This window comes from Cryptomeria japonica, chromosome 2 (genome assembly GCF_030272615.1).
Source record: "Cryptomeria japonica chromosome 2, Sugi_1.0, whole genome shotgun sequence".
Taxonomy (NCBI): domain Eukaryota; kingdom Viridiplantae; phylum Streptophyta; class Pinopsida; order Cupressales; family Cupressaceae; genus Cryptomeria; species Cryptomeria japonica.
In genome coordinates this window covers 106,192,446-106,209,981 of record NC_081406.1, presented here as the reverse complement: position 1 = coordinate 106,209,981, position 17,536 = coordinate 106,192,446, and the positions used below count along the sequence as shown (strand labels likewise).

At 35.2% G+C, this 17,536-nt stretch overlaps 2 protein-coding genes across 2 annotated transcripts; both read left to right on the top strand.

Annotated features, from left to right (window-relative positions):
- Positions 1–1,711: 1,711 nt before the first annotated feature.
- Positions 1,712–2,465, top strand: LOC131859386 (putative germin-like protein 2-1). The gene is made up of 2 exons (XM_059213052.1): positions 1,712–1,838; positions 1,933–2,465. The coding sequence occupies exons 1-2, from the start codon at positions 1,712–1,714 to the stop codon at positions 2,463–2,465; spliced, it is 660 nt and encodes a 219-aa protein (XP_059069035.1).
- A 14,009-nt stretch (positions 2,466–16,474) lies between these two features.
- Positions 16,475–17,228, top strand: LOC131859385 (putative germin-like protein 2-1). Its single transcript, XM_059213050.1, has 2 exons — positions 16,475–16,601; positions 16,696–17,228. The coding sequence occupies exons 1-2, from the start codon at positions 16,475–16,477 to the stop codon at positions 17,226–17,228; spliced, it is 660 nt and encodes a 219-aa protein (XP_059069033.1).
- The last annotated feature ends 308 nt before the right edge of the window (positions 17,229–17,536 follow it).

The window sequence follows — 17,536 nt, the reverse complement described above, 5'->3', positions numbered from 1 at the left end:
TTATCACACTTGTAGACCGAGGGAAAAAAATTCAAGCAATTTTTGTGTAATGTGAAATATGAGATCATAATAATGGAGATCTATGCAATGGTAAACAAAATAACGGTGAAAAATTCTCTTCCTTACTTGAAATAAAGTTCCCATGAGCCATTCTCAAGAAACAATTAATTAGAATATTTGATGGTCTTTGAATTACACATGATTGTATTTAAAAGAAAGCACAAGACCATGAACAATAGAGAAGACAATATAGCTTATGAAAATATTCATAGCTTTATATATGTATGAATGAGCACTTGTACATTGATTAATATTGAGCCTCCTTCGTATGCTTAACGTCGTCATTAACATTCTTCAAGGTTTAGGGGCAAGAAGCGACCAATCTAGGGCTAGAATATTCTTCATTTGTAATTGAGAAGGATACGGTAGGTTGCCTCTTGATACACCATGAAATTACACAAAAATTAATTGTAAAACCATAAACTTCAGTAGATTTTCTCTCATCTCCACAACCTACCTAGTCTAAATCTAAATTATAATATCCTGTAAGTGTCAAGTCTTCAAGAGAAGAGTATGGAACATCTTTGATTAAATTTTGTCATGCATATATTTAGAAACCTAAAATCGACGACTTATTGCCATGCCAAAATTCACTCGATTAATAATAAGCCATTGTCAGATTAGTAATCAATGAAATGTAATGTGAATTTGCCTACAATTTAAGAATGTGATGACTTATTTGCATGCCAAAGATCACTCGATTAATAATAAGCCATTGTCATATTAGTAATCGATTAAATGTAATGTGAATTTGCCTACTATTTAAGAATGTGATGTGAACTTCGGCTCAGTGTTTGTATGTGGTTTGAGCGATGTGAACATAGCAGTGTTTAAGCATGGATTTAGTGCATCACCCTAACCTAGGCCTAGGGTATGTGCTCTTTTCCCATCCTTTGGGGGTGAAGCAACGTGACCTAATATGCTAATCAATTTTCAGTGATGAGGTGAGTCAAAGCAAACCAAAGACACCGTACCGATCAGCCAATTCAATAAAGAGTAGTGAAAACGGTAAACGCAGAGATTAGATCAGTGGTACACGTTTATTTTCAAAATATTCTACATACGCTTGAAATTGACCTCTGCCGCTGCCCTGTAATCAGATATTATAGATTTATCAATGAAGCAAGAAAATAGTTTAAAGTCGTTTGTTTATGAGCGATGATATCTCTCTACATGTTTGAATGACCTCTAATATTGAGCCAAGAAGCCACCAATCGTGGGATTTTAATTAATACAAAATTGCAGTTATTTTAAATAGATATAAACTAAGAAACAGACGCGGACTGCTGATCAAAGGTTGATCGCTTCTCACTGTGAATTCTTCACCAAGAGCAAACAAATCAAGTCTTAACAAAGACAATAGACAAAATTCGTAAATTTTGGACTTATTCTCCTCTTGGCAAATTGAATTTTAAAAGTTGCCCTGATAATATCGTAACGAAGCTACTCATCTAGGGGTAGTTTGAATGGATTCGGTGTTTAATTGATATTAAAAGGATTTACGCGCTGTTGCCGTCCTGACTATGTATATCTCGTTCAAAATTTGCACTATATAATGTTATGTCATGATTTGCAGTTCAATCAAATTCACGCCCCTCTCTCTCTCTCTCTCTGAGTGTTCGTGTTGATAAACTCTTGTGCGAATTAAGAAATGGCAAGCTGGTTGCGCTTAAGCTTCATTTTCCTGTGTGTATTTATATGTTGTTGCAGCGAGCATGTGATGGGAGCAGATCCCGACTCCTTGCAAGATTTCTGTGTTGCAGATAGGCAAGGCCAAGGTACAGATTTCTTTGATTCTTTCTTTCTTTCTTAGCTGAATTCAGCTCTGTGTGTGCATGTAAAATTACTAACCGAATATGAATACATGTGCAGTTTTGGTGAACGGCTTCTCTTGCAAGGACTCGAAAGTGGTTTCATCGGAGGACTTCTTCTTCCGAGGTCTGGGACGAGAAGGAGATACAAGCAACGCTGTAGGCTCTAACGTAACAGCGGCGAACGTTAACCAGATTGCGGGGCTTAACACACTGGGGATATCGTTGGTCCGCATTGACTTCGCTGTGGGTGGAATTAATCCTCCTCACACCCATCCAAGAGCCACTGAAATCTTGGTTTTGCTTGAAGGCCACCTCTCTGTGGGCTTCATCGATACTACAAACAAGTTTTACAGCAAGATGTTAATGAAAGGAGACGTGTTTGTGTTTCCCAAGGGATTGCTGCACTTCCAACAGAATGTGGGACATCGAAATGCAGTGGCCATCGCTGCCTTGAGCAGCCAGAATCCTGGAGTTCAGGTTTCTGCCAATTCTCTCTTTGCAGCGAATCCTGCTATCCCAGTTTCTGTATTGACGAAGGCCTTCCGAAGCGATCAAACAATTGTCGATTCCATTCAGGACAAGTTCGTGTAATATGGCTCCCACACCCTCAAACTCGCATTCTTTATTTATCATTCCAAGATAATAATTCGTACAAATGGCCTGCCAGGCTACCAAAATAACAAATGACTAGCAATTAATTTGTATCTACTGCGGGTAAAATGTCAAGTTCTTCGCGACTCTTGACCTTTCAACACGAACACGTCATACTGCTCTTGCCTTCATGGAATCACCAATGTTGTTTATTTTTATGTGTTTTCTCTTGAGAATAATCATGTCCAATTATTCTTATAGTAATTAGAAGCTACGATAACATATCAAATCCAAAATATCTTCAAATTATGCAGCTTTCATTTTGCAACTACTTTTTCCCTCTAAAATAATATAGGAGGCAACCTTGTGTACTTGAACTCTATTAATTATTGTCCTGTCGTATGCCATGAGATTGATTTGTAATTGAAAATATACATATGTGTGGATGTAAGATATTGTGCACATAGGTTGTTTTAGTTTGTTTTGTGTAGGCCGGTTGTGATTTTTCTAGGGGAGAAGCTAATTTATGTTTAAATGCTTAAAAGATGAGGATTTCAATTGTCAAGACTTAGAAATGAAACTGCATTGCTAATTATGATTCATTCACTTTTGGATGTCCCCTTACATATCTAGTAGTTATCGTGTTTGAACTAAATACATTCAATGTAAACTATCACTTATCTCTATATGCATAATGAATAATGAAGTGGAATTAAATGTTGAATGTTTCTTAGTTTTTTGGCTTAAATTTGTATTTCTATTTCCTTATACATAAGGTTTACATCGGTCTCTATTTGTTGTCACGTTTTATCTTTATTTACAATTTAGGAAGGCATCAATCTTGTTTCCCTTTTATCAAATCATTTCCATCAAACATCTACTATTTCTTGTTAGCGTAAGCGTAAGTTGTATTTTCCTTTCGACCATGATTTGATCGATATCGGCAATTAGAAATCCTTAGTGATCTTGAGTTGATGAAATGTATAAAGGTTAGTATTAATTTAAATGTAATTTATACATGTATATGCATTATGCAAAGTGGTTCACATAAAGGTATGTTATAACTATTTTCTCAGTTTTACTTCCAGGAAATATTTGTTTCTATACGTATTGTTACCTTTTTTATATATATTTCATTTGCTTTTTTTATTGTGAAGTTTAGTGATTTTATTTTTTGTGCTTCATATGTGAAAGCCGAAGGCTTTTTTCAAGCCACATTGCATGGATATTATTTCTCTTGAAATCTCCTACATGAAATCAAGGGATTTCCCTTCTAGGATTAGAATAGGATAAATCTATGAAGGGAGAACCTACCATAATTTTTGGATCTCAATTTCCTACATTCTTATTATGATTTTGATTCAGTAACCTAGGTTGACAATGGGACTATGGCCGGAGGTTTTGTATGCAACATGTAGAGTTGCAGAGAATGGTTTGGAGAGCTAATAGTTCGTATTTGATTTCATTGGGGTGACAAATTTACCGATTATTAGAAATCTATTTCTTTATCTACATCACTTTCTACTAGATATTCATTGTCCATAATTGAGAACTCAATAGTACGTTGATTTCTGCCACAACATAAAATGGTCTAATAAATAAGATAGATAAAATTTAGTAGAATTTCTCTCATCTTCACAATAGGTACCCAATTTAAATCAAAATATCTTACAAGTGCCATGTCTTCAAGAGAAAAGGAAAAAACATACAAAGTCAAACTTTTCTACGCATATCTTTACACAAAAAAACATTACCACTTATTTCCAATTGCAAGACTACCCAATCGGTAATGCTTTTGATTAAGATAAACGAGTTTTACGGGGATCCGAAACCCAAATCCATCCATTAATTCAGAGTTAACTAGAAACTAACCAACTGCTAAACAACAACAAAACAGGGGACACGGCCCAGCAAGTCTAACCACAAAAAGCACAATGGAAACAAGAAACACCAGCCAAAAAACTAAGTAGGCGCTTTCAAAAGCTCAGTATTTTTCTGGATTTCTTTGTTATTGATCTCCTGGAGTTCTTTAATGATGAACCTCGAACTGCCTCTTTCCTGTTTTTTGGTCCTAGTCCTGGTAGTGGGCCCCGTAGATGCCTGCATATCTTGGATTCCCTTTTCGCGGTTAATGTCTGAGGATAGTACAGATCTGGTCACGTGAGCTTTCTGTAAGGGGATTTCCTCGTTGACTCTTTTGAGGCCTTTGACACTGTTATACATCGCCTCCTTACTATATTCCACCAGACCCTTAAGCTTACTCTTTAAATCCTAGATTTCATCCTCCAACCTATCAATCCTAGTCTCATGTTCTCAATTTTGTCTTCATGACCTTAATGGCTTACAAGATTTTTTGGGACAACTTCAGGAGTTTGTCAGTTTTATCAGGCGTCAGATTCTCCGTGAAAGAGTCCACAATATCCTTGATCCCCTTTTTTAGTAAATAAATTTCATCAAACACCCATCAAAAGCATTTCTCCTGGTTAACCAAGAAATTGGCCAGAAGCTTGTCAACATACATTTAGTCACATTTAATCTCATTGGGGTCCACATTAAGGGGAATATCAAGTCATATTTCATTTTCCCCTTTTCCTTGAATCTCTACCTTTTTTTCCAGTTTTTGTTTTTTACGGTTTTGGGGGCCGAGATTTTGGGGATGAGACAGATGGGATTTCAAAATTTTTGCTGCCCATGTAGGTAGATTTTTCCCACTAATATTTGTGCCAGGTGTGGGATTTTGTGGGGGACCCTCATCCTCTGAGGTCTTATACTCTGAATCATCCGAAACATGGATGTCATTCCAATCCATAGAAACTCTGCCCTCCGCCTTGCCAAACTCCGTATGTGAAATATCATGCACCTCCTAGTTGGCCAAGGGTTTAGGGTTTCTCTGAGCTGGGGAGGGTCTAACCTTACGAGCCCTAGAAAACTCCACAACCAGGAGGATTAAACCCTCATGCAGAACTGGGTTTTCCTCATTCTCAAAATTCTTATGGATGGAATTCTCAAGATATGACAACAAATAAAATGGAATTGAAAATATTTTATCATGCCTCAAGTGGTTCAGAATAGTAAAATGATAGGAAAATATACTAGCATAGTGGCCATCAAGGGTTATGTACCTCACAATAAATTTCGCTATATCTGCTCAGAGCTTCAGAAGGTCCTTTCGATTGTAGCCTCCATCCTCGTTCTTCTTGACTCTGCTTCGGTCACTCTTTTTATCGTAGAAGATTGAGAGGGCTTCGTCTGAATTTTTTCTCTCCCAATAGAATTTTTTACCCTCCATGCTAAGCCTAGAAATCTCAATGATGAAGGGTTCATGAATCCTGAACTCCGCCCCATACACAATTAGAACCCCATTATTCCAATTTCAAAAAAAGAAATCCATGAGCTGGTGGTTCTGACCATGGAGTTTTCTGATAAAAAGGTTCCATACCTCTGTCACCAGCTTCCCTATAGACCTCTTAATTTTTCTCCCAAAGCTCGCCTAAAGACTCTTCCAATTTGTTCTTGTCTCCCCCCATAAGATTGTTGCCTCTCTACATTTTATTAGTAACACTATTTAACTAGGCTTCAGGCAGATGATAACAAACTAGACCCATAGGAAAGGTCACCACCATAGATTTATATGAATAGCTTTACACATGTGAAAAGTTGTCATACGGAGAGAGATTTTCGGCATCCCCCCTCACCAATTCACACAACTTAAATGGAAAGGAATCCCCTTCCCACCACCACTTTTCATCATCTCTAGCAACACCAAGATTTTCCACGTGGTCTGCAGACTTGTTACCCTCTCTAAAAACTTGCAAAATTTGAATTGGCTCAAATTCAGCAATCATATCAAAACACTCCCGCATTAAATGATTAATCGTCCAGGTTGGGATAGTCTTTTTAATTAAGAAGTTGATTATATTTAGCGAATCACTTTCTAGCTAGACTTTCTTGAATCTACCACAGATAGCCATTTTAAAAGCAATGTAGGCCACAAATATATTCTCTCTTGGATTTTTTCTTTAACCGGTAATGTTAGAGTAGAGCATTCAACGATATATTCTCTCTTGGATTTTTCCTTTTTATGAGATAACCTTATTAAGTTGCGGTTTTTTTGTTTTTGTTTGCGTGGAGTTGCATCCTAACATTCAAGGTGTTGATTGCTCTCCTTTGAAAAATAATTTTGTACATCTATTATGATTAATAAATTAGGAGTTAAATCATATTTATCTATATTTTCATTTTCTAGTTTGCATGCTTTCATATCTAATAACTTGTGAGGTACACAATTGTCCATCTTTTACCCTCTAACTTGTGCAACTATTTTGATAGAAGGATCTTGGTTTCTGACTTGGTATCAAATACTAACTAATTATTTTAAGGTTAGGCTGGTTTTATATATTTAATATTAAAAACTATTCTAGTTTGCATTATTATAAAGACATGTTTTCTTTGTATTACATGTGAAGAGAATTTACAATGAAATAAAATTGCAATTTTTCTTATAAAGGTTGGGAGGGTTTTCTTTGTAGCATTTTCCTCACTCTATGTAAGGTTGGGTGGTAATCATGTAATATTTAAGGAACTTTTTCCCACCACATTCTTGGCATTAGCAACCATAAGGTTTTTTAATCCATAAGCTTCTTCGTATAGTAGTTTTAGTATCTTTAGGTTGTAGGTGCATGGAGGTTTTAGTTGGCCTTCCATTTCTTTGTACATATTTTATAGAGGCATGTAAGGTTTTGTTATCGTTGTGTATGAAATTTTTGATATCAATATCTTGTAGTGAGAAACTTTCCATGTTGCTAGTGACTTATTCTACTAGAACGACTTGAAGTTAAGAAAAGGTTTCACATATGACTCTATTGTAAGTGACCGCAATGGTAATATATATATATATATATATATATATATATATATATATATATATATATATTGTGGACGATAGAGGTTGATACACATTCACAAAAAAAAATATAGACTAGACCTATGAACTACAATGATGTATTTGTCCTGTCGTACTAACAGGAGGAATTTGTTATCTTATAGGAGCTATTTGTAGCTTTATTTATAGAAGAGATGGGATGCCATTATTGAATGGGACAAGAAATGTTGCCTTCCCAATGATTGGTTTGAATGCCCTAATGGGTTCTCCCTTGACTTGGCGTCTTCCTTGGGTGGAGGGTAGGGGTTCTTTAGATAGACTAGATCATTAGAATAGAGGGGGTGCCATTATTGAATGGGATGGGAAATGTTGCCTTCCCAATGATTGGTTTGAATTCCCTAATGGTTTCTCCCTTGACTTGGCATCTTCCTTTGGTGGAGGGTAGGGGTTCTTAAGATAGGCTATGGGGAGGAATGGGGCAATAATCACTAAAGCTACATGCTTTCCCCTCCAAAATCAATTTGTGTGGAACTTGCAGGTGGTGTTGAAGAGGAGGTTGAACACAATGACAAGGTTTTTTTGGGTTAGGGTTGATTAAGAATTTAAGAGTTATTTGGACAAGCCTTATAGATCTTCACAAATATATCTTTGAGAACTGAGAACTCATTGTTGATGGATGTGTTCAAATCTATCCACGTGCTCGAGGTTTCTTTGTTGTTGTTTCTAAAAATGTGAAAGACATAAATAAGGTGCTTTGAGACCACAATTGGAGCTAGGAGGATAATCAAATGCTTACGTTGAAACAATGACAAACCTTCTTGGGGAGGTCTTTGAGTAGTTTCTTATTGGTGGATGAGGGCTCGTCAAATCTTAAGCACTTTACTTATGCCTAGATTCTTGTGGATGTTGATGGCACTGAGAATCTCCTTGAATAGATTCCTATCAAAATATCGAAATGTTTTTGGGTGTAATCCTTAGACTATGAGGGTATCCATTTCAGGTGCAGAAGATATTTTCAAGCTAGACATATTGTTGCTCAATGTTCAAAAAGGAGGGGGGGAAAGCTTGTCACTGCTCTCCATTACTTGATGGATAAAAGCGAGGTGTTGTATAAGAGTGGAATGGATGCTTTCATTGAATTGGATAAGGCCCCCTTTCTATTGAGTCTTGGTTGATAATGCTGGTCAAAATCTGAATGTGAGGCAAATAGAGAATCCTCTTGTGTTGCAACAGTTAGAGCCTAAAGAATTAGTGTCTTTGAGAGGTAGCGGGAATGAAGATCAAATTGAAGATGGGCACATTTAGGCTGGGGATGTCTAGATGGAGGAGATTTGGCAGGTTGTGAAAGAGAAGCATGAGAAAGGAGGTACAAACAAGATATTAGCTGTCACATGCTTCTTAGATCTCACTCCAAAGATAGGGCTAGAATGTAGGGTTTAGCCCTGACCTGTTAATGGGTCTTTGTTCCTTAGGGATTTTGAGAAGGGAGGGCGCTCCTTGTTTGTAGCCTCACCTAGTTCAGTCGAGGACAAAAACCCGTTTTGTCAATGATTGTCAACCTAATCTAAAGGGAGCTGGCCCATCCAACAATTTAACTACAAAAAATATATATTAATACTATGGTTGAATACATGTTGACGATGAGACTAAAGTAAAATGGTTCAACAAATAAGGTCAAGATTTTGGATTGTTTGTGTTTTCCAATTTCTCATAAACTCCTCTTTCATATTGAATATTTAAAAATATCTTATAAAATTTAGAGAGGCTGAGAGAAATCTATGGGAAGCTAGAATAAAATAATGGACACGAGTTAGAGAATGATTTCCAATAATCATCTACAACAAAATTCCTATCATATCTGAGGAGGAAGAGGTCAAGATTGTATGCTAAGAAATCTTGAGAAGGTTATTGATCCAGAAATTCAACACTATTGTATTATACTAATGATGTTGTTGGGTTTAAATTTTAGTATACGGCTATTAATAAATCTCCATTGTAGTAATTTGGGGGCACTAGTCCCAACAAGGGTTTCTTGGGGAAACATCCTTAGTTGGGGGATCGATGGAAGTGCCCCCAAAGAAATAATTACCCATTATTTATTAAAAGAGTCTACTATTATTTTAGTATATAAATTGACCTTTGTGAACTACAAAAAGGACTTGATAAATAAGTGGTCGTGGAATGTGAAAAGCTATGAGAATGTATTTTTCTCTTCATTACATAATAGAAAGAAAGCGGATGGCTATTTCTCCATGGATGTATCCTACATTTATTGAACACACGTTACATTTGTATTGTAGTGAATTTCTCCCTTTTCCTTTTTTATTTTGCATCATATTTAATATTATTGTTTGCTTTGGTCTACCTAAACACCAACAACTGATATTAGAGTGATGTAGTTTGGTCATTTATCATGATATTTCAGATTCATGTGGGATCAATGGTGGAAGAAGACAATTTAGAGATGAAAATTTAAATGGCCAAAATGAAGAACCATGGAAGATAAAACTGGAAGACTATATCTATTAGAATCATCCTTTCTTACTGTTGGGCGGAAAAGGGAAAAAACCAACAAACACATGAGAATTTCAGAATGAGAGATGCTTGATAGAAAGGAACTAGGAGGAATATTGTTGTTCCAAGTAGTGTTGGTAGATTTAAATATAAAAAAGGAAATAAAAATTGTGGACCTAATGTCGGTATCGGAAAAGCTACACGAAAAACCCTCAAATTTCGTAAAGGTATTTTTTATGAAACATTTATTTGATTGTGAAAATCGATCTCTGTGAAATTACAGTCATTATTGTCTAACAAGTGAATTTTTTTTGAGTTATTTATGGCCCTTTTTTCTTTATTTAGTCTCCTATTTGTCCATTCTATTGTTATTATTTTTCTTTTTTGTGCCCTGCAATCACTTTTACATCTTGTTCTCCTTTCGAGTGCTTGGTCATTTTTCTTTGTAACTATTCTAAATAGAGTGTGGATATTTCAACAAAGGGACACACATTCCTTTTTAGAAATCAGAATACCATGAATCTGGAGTTATCACATGACAGATTATCAAATCAGTGTTTAACGTGCACTGTCATAGGGCTGAGCATGCAATTCAAGTTTTTACTAGGGAAGATATCTTGGAGATAGCCTTGTCCAAATTGGTATCCACGTCCCAACTTGTTCCTTGTTTTATTTTCTAATTTAATTACCACATTCAAGTTTATTGTCAAGTGGTTCAAATTGCAATTGGCTTTGTAAAGCATAGTCCTATCCTGGACACTATTCTTTATGAATCCATAGAGAAGTATGGCATGAAAAAAGGTAAAGCTCTGCTGGGTCATCTCTTCTCTAACTTGTGATTAGGAAAGTAGTCTAGTTTTTATTATGTTTACACGGCAATAGGAATGGTAATCTATGTGTATAAAGATCAAGTTTTGGCTATTGCCATTAAAGCCTATAAGGCGGAATTAGGCATACTGCTAAGTGATAAATATGGTGGATGTTTTAAAGGCAGTAGTCTTTTTCAAGGATCATCTTGCTGAGCACTACTGAAAGCATCTTCGCACCACAATTGGCTCCAATGAAGGACTCTATACAGCTTAGGCATGAGGGTTTGATATATGCTTTGTTTTGGAATAAAGGCTTGATATGTACACTATTCCATTGTTTCAAAACATTCTTGTGTAGAAATCATGGGGAATTTGTATCTGGTTCTAATCTCAAGCAGCTCAGTAGTAGAAGTTTTTCTCTCTTACATTTTGGCCCCTCGTGTTCTATCTAAAATAAATCTATCTCTAGTTTGCTGTAGGGTCAATATCATGTGATTATTTAAATTTTATTATTGTAGAGATGATTTTTTAAATGGGCATCTCATTGTCTATACCTTTATACTAGTTAGAGTCTGTTGAATGTTTTGGACATATATAGATTTTCTTGTATTAGAGAATATTTTGTGAATGGGATCCTCATCTTATATGGCTCTCTGATAACTAGGGCCTTTTATTTTTGTACTTTGGTCCTCATATCAATCATCGTTGAGACAGTTATGGGTTCTATGTCAATTCCGTTCTACTCCTTATTCACTATACTTCTTAATATTGAATATTAAATAGAAAGGGTTTAGGATTTATCCCTTTAATTTTTTTTAAGGATATCACCATTTTACTTTCAATTCAAGCGATATTGACCCTATCACTATGTAACTAACATTAGCAGAAAAATGATACAGTGGAAAATTTTGTGTAGTTGAATGCTTATTCATTTTTCTCTTATTCTATAATACCAAATTGTAATTAAAAATATATATACATGTATGGATGTAGCGTATTTTTGTTGTTGGTCACTTGAAATATTTTTTAATAGGTTACTTGTGAAGTTTTCCAATATTACAAGATGTTGGAAGTGAAATATCACAAAGAGATTCATTGTGTAGAAATATATTATGCATCACAACGAAAGTAGAAAATTCATCATGTGACATACATCAAGATGACTCTCTACAATCTGCATGCAATAATGCACAATGCTAATCTCAAGAAAAGATCATTGAAAAATATTGTGTAGAATATGAGATCTACGATGCTCTTCAAGTAGGCAAACTTGTAGCCTTTGTTTCCTTATGCTTATGGCAAGCCCAATATGGAGAATATGAAAGAAATAGATTCATTACGGTGTGGCTCAACCAGTTTGGTCCAATTAGGCTATCCAGTAAATAGGAAGATTGATATTTCTAATCACTCTTAGGTGTCAGAGAATGCGTGCACATCCTATTTTTGAAGTAATGAATAATGTGTTGTAAATTAAACGGGCAAGTTCATGAAATGCAAAGGAAATGGAGTATTCTAACATTAATACAAGGAGTTTTAGAGACTATCCATATATAATTAAATCAAGGACCTTGGAGACTATAATATATATCTACTGACGAGTAGACTATTTATACTAATTGTTCAATCATGATTTTTTTTTTTCTGGAATAATTAAAATGAGCAAACAATTATATAATAGTCACGAGTGTATCAAAAACATTTTATGCTCTCTAGTCACTAGTTATCGTATAGGCTTCTCATTTCTTCCATGAAAAATGAATTTAGTCTTACACTTTCACATACTCTTACAAAAGTTCTTACTCGATTTATTCCCTTCTAGGATGATGCCACTTGTATCCTTTATTTTGACAATCATAGACAAGATAGATGAACTAAAAAATGTCGTATCGAATTCATCTTGTTTGATCTTATTATTTGGGTGCACAAACGCTTCACATCCAAATATTTTAATTTTTTTAAAAATTGGCCTCTTATCGTGATAGGTTGCATTCCTTTTATTACAATCTTCAAACTCTTCTACTCTTGCATTGTTGTTGTCTTGAATATCTTTCCTTCCTCGGGGTAACACAATTCACTAGCTTTATGCCAGTCTCCCAACTCTTCTCCTCCCATATTGTAATGTTCAATACGTCTGCCCTCCTCGAGGTAAATCGACTCGACAACTTCATCTCACTCATCCTCTTCATATTCATCCCATTTATCTATCTCTATTCTTTGAAAATCTTGGAGGATAATATTTAATGGTCTTCTATGGACACTAATAATTTTTACAACTCTTAAAAGGGATTAGATTTTTTTGTTTTGTGTTGTAACAAGCTTATTCCTTGGCTATAAACTTAAATTCTATGGTTTTCCTCTATAAATATACCTTTTCTCAGAAGGTTACTATTTACCCTTACCATTATTTTCTCTATTTAGTGCAACAATACCTTGTACCTAGAGTAGATCAGTCATCAACACATAGAAATAAAATAAAGTAAATATCACCCGAGACAGATAAATAAAAGAAATATAATTTGAGACGATATGCTAGGATTTTACACTCTATGCTTTAAGCAAGTTACCGCCCTTTTATTTCTCTATGTATCATCTGAATGCCAAATGAGAATAAAAAGAGAAGACAGACATTAGTGTTTTAAATCAAAGACAAGTGGCAAAAATCAATGATGGAAAAATTGATGTAGAAAATACCGTGTTTTAAGTCAAAGACAAGTGACAAAAATAAATTACGGCAAAGAGACCACGTGTAGGTACTTATTAGGCCCCCAAAATATCCTCTTACAGGGTTGGCACTTGAAGGATTTAAAAAATATACATTAAATTTTTTTAAAAAAAAAATTATTTAATTTTTCTTTCAAAAAATGCTAGCTGAGGTCATCCACCCTCCCTTTGCTTGGGAATTATCGAGCATAGTTGTAGTGTGAAATGTGGGAAGAGGGTCAATGTAAAAGAGCAACTTCTTTTAACCAGAATGATAAGAAGGAGAAATGAAATATTCACTAGGTCAATCGAATTCTTTTCTCTAAGGCCTTAATGTATAGAATTATTGCTTGGGTAGATATAGGACAGCTATGCGTCACCAATAAATTAATGCGAACTTAATAAATAGGGAGCTATTTGTATATTTATATGCACTTTAAGAATGTGCTCGTGTTGTAAAATAATTTGGATATATGAATAATTTGAAAATTTACCAATAAAAAAAAATTCTAATAAATCCCAGCATGAAATTAATAGATAAAGCTAGACTCGCGAGATCCTAGAAACAAATCTTATATCTCTTATAATTCATACAAAATTTCACAAAAAAACAATTTGAAGTTGAAGAGACAAACTAAACCTAGGGAATTTCAATATCTAGTACATTTATTGATATAAGGGTAACATTATTGGCTGATAGGGTATATATAGTAAGAGTAGAAAATTTAGTGTTTAGGTATGTTAATTTAGATGCATAAATTCGATTTAAGTATTCTCTAGAGATCTAGATGCTATTAGAACCTATTGGATGTAAAAATGAAACTAGATTAACACATCTATGACTCATTATAATGGGATTAATTTGACTAAGGCTTGCTTATATTATCCATATTTCAATATAGAAGAATGACACATAGGATATTAGATGAATGCATGAAAACTATAAACCTATTATATTGTGCTATAATCTAAGACAAGAAATCGGATTGACTATAAAATACTAAAGCTGTCTAGAACTACTGTTTAGGAATGTAATGTGAACTCTGGCAAAGCATTTGTACAATTGTAAATTTTTTTATTATTGAGGTAGTAGTTTGAGCTTTGTGAACATATTAGTGTTTAGGCATGGCTTGTATGCATCACCCTAATCTATGCATTGTTTCCCCATCTTTGAGGTGAAGTAGCATGATTAATATGCTATTTGAGAATCATTTTTGTTTTTTTAGAATTTTGTGTCCATGTGCACATGATTAAATGTGGGAATTGCAACGTGAATGAATTTGACAGAGCATGACAAGAAACTGATTAGAGCGATATTTAATTTACGAGGCCAATTCTATGAATTATATTAGAAAAGAATTAAAATGGTTCCTACACCTTCTTAAATGATCAATTATCACACTTGTAGACCGAGGGAAAAAAATTCAAGCAATTTTTGTGTAATGTGAAATATGAGATCATAATAATGGAGATCTATGCAATGGTAAACAAAATAACGGTGAAAAATTCTCTTCCTTACTTGAAATAAAGTTCCCATGAGCCATTCTCAAGAAACAATTAATTAGAATATTTGATGGTCTTTGAATTACACATGATTGTATTTAAAAGAAAGCACAAGACCATGAACAATAGAGAAGACAATATAGCTTATGAAAATATTCATAGCTTTATATATGTATGAATGAGCACTTGTACATTGATTAATATTGAGCCTCCTTCGTATGCTTAACGTCGTCATTAACATTCTTCAAGGTTTAGGGGCAAGAAGCGACCAATCTAGGGCTAGAATATTCTTCATTTGTAATTGAGAAGGATACGGTAGGTTGCCTCTTGATACACCATGAAATTACACAAAAATTAATTGTAAAACCATAAACTTCAGTAGATTTTCTCTCATCTCCACAACCTACCTAGTCTAAATCTAAATTATAATATCCTGTAAGTGTCAAGTCTTCAAGAGAAGAGTATGGAACATCTTTGATTAAATTTTGTCATGCATATATTTAGAAACCTAAAATCGACGACTTATTGCCATGCCAAAATTCACTCGATTAATAATAAGCCATTGTCAGATTAGTAATCAATGAAATGTAATGTGAATTTGCCTACAATTTAAGAATGTGATGACTTATTTGCATGCCAAAGATCACTCGATTAATAATAAGCCATTGTCATATTAGTAATCGATTAAATGTAATGTGAATTTGCCTACTATTTAAGAATGTGATGTGAACTTCGGCTCAGTGTTTGTATGTGGTTTGAGCGATGTGAACATAGCAGTGTTTAAGCATGGATTTAGTGCATCACCCTAACCTAGGCCTAGGGTATGTGCTCTTTTCCCATCCTTTGGGGGTGAAGCAACGTGACCTAATATGCTAATCAATTTTCAGTGATGAGGTGAGTCAAAGCAAACCAAAGACACCGTACCGATCAGCCAATTCAATAAAGAGTAGTGAAAACGGTAAACGCAGAGATTAGATCAGTGGTACACGTTTATTTTCAAAATATTCTACATACGCTTGAAATTGACCTCTGCCGCTGCCCTGTAATCAGATATTATAGATTTATCAATGAAGCAAGAAAATAGTTTAAAGTCGTTTGTTTATGAGCGATGATATCTCTCTACATGTTTGAATGACCTCTAATATTGAGCCAAGAAGCCACCAATCGTGGGATTTTAATTAATACAAAATTGCAGTTATTTTAAATAGATATAAACTAAGAAACAGACGCGGACTGCTGATCAAAGGTTGATCGCTTCTCACTGTGAATTCTTCACCAAGAGCAAACAAATCAAGTCTTAACAAAGACAATAGACAAAATTCGTAAATTTTGGACTTATTCTCCTCTTGGCAAATTGAATTTTAAAAGTTGCCCTGATAATATCGTAACGAAGCTACTCATCTAGGGGTAGTTTGAATGGATTCGGTGTTTAATTGATATTAAAAGGATTTACGCGCTGTTGCCGTCCTGACTATGTATATCTCGTTCAAAATTTGCACTATATAATGTTATGTCATGATTTGCAGTTCAATCAAATTCACGCCCCTCTCTCTCTCTCTCTCTGAGTGTTCGTGTTGATAAACTCTTGTGCGAATTAAGAAATGGCAAGCTGGTTGCGCTTAAGCTTCATTTTCCTGTGTGTATTTATATGTTGTTGCAGCGAGCATGTGATGGGAGCAGATCCCGACTCCTTGCAAGATTTCTGTGTTGCAGATAGGCAAGGCCAAGGTACAGATTTCTTTGATTCTTTCTTTCTTTCTTAGCTGAATTCAGCTCTGTGTGTGCATGTAAAATTACTAACCGAATATGAATACATGTGCAGTTTTGGTGAACGGCTTCTCTTGCAAGGACTCGAAAGTGGTTTCATCGGAGGACTTCTTCTTCCGAGGTCTGGGACGAGAAGGAGATACAAGCAACGCTGTAGGCTCTAACGTAACAGCGGCGAACGTTAACCAGATTGCGGGGCTTAACACACTGGGGATATCGTTGGTCCGCATTGACTTCGCTGTGGGTGGAATTAATCCTCCTCACACCCATCCAAGAGCCACTGAAATCTTGGTTTTGCTTGAAGGCCACCTCTCTGTGGGCTTCATCGATACTACAAACAAGTTTTACAGCAAGATGTTAATGAAAGGAGACGTGTTTGTGTTTCCCAAGGGATTGCTGCACTTCCAACAGAATGTGGGACATCGAAATGCAGTGGCCATCGCTGCCTTGAGCAGCCAGAATCCTGGAGTTCAGGTTTCTGCCAATTCTCTCTTTGCAGCGAATCCTGCTATCCCAGTTTCTGTATTGACGAAGGCCTTCCGAAGCGATCAAACAATTGTCGATTCCATTCAGGACAAGTTCGTGTAATATGGCTCCCACACCCTCAAACTCGCATTCTTTATTTATCATTCCAAGATAATAATTCGTACAAATGGCCTGCCAGGCTACCAAAATAACAAATGACTAGCAATTAATTTGTATCTACTGCGGGTAAAATGTCAAGTTCTTCGCGACTCTTGACCTTTCAACACGAACACGTCATACTGCTCTTGCCTTCATGGAATCACCAATGTTGTTTATTTTTATGTGTTTTCTCTTGAGAATAATCATGTCCAATTATTCTTATAGTAATTAGAAGCTACGATAACATATCAAATCCAAAATATCTTCAAATT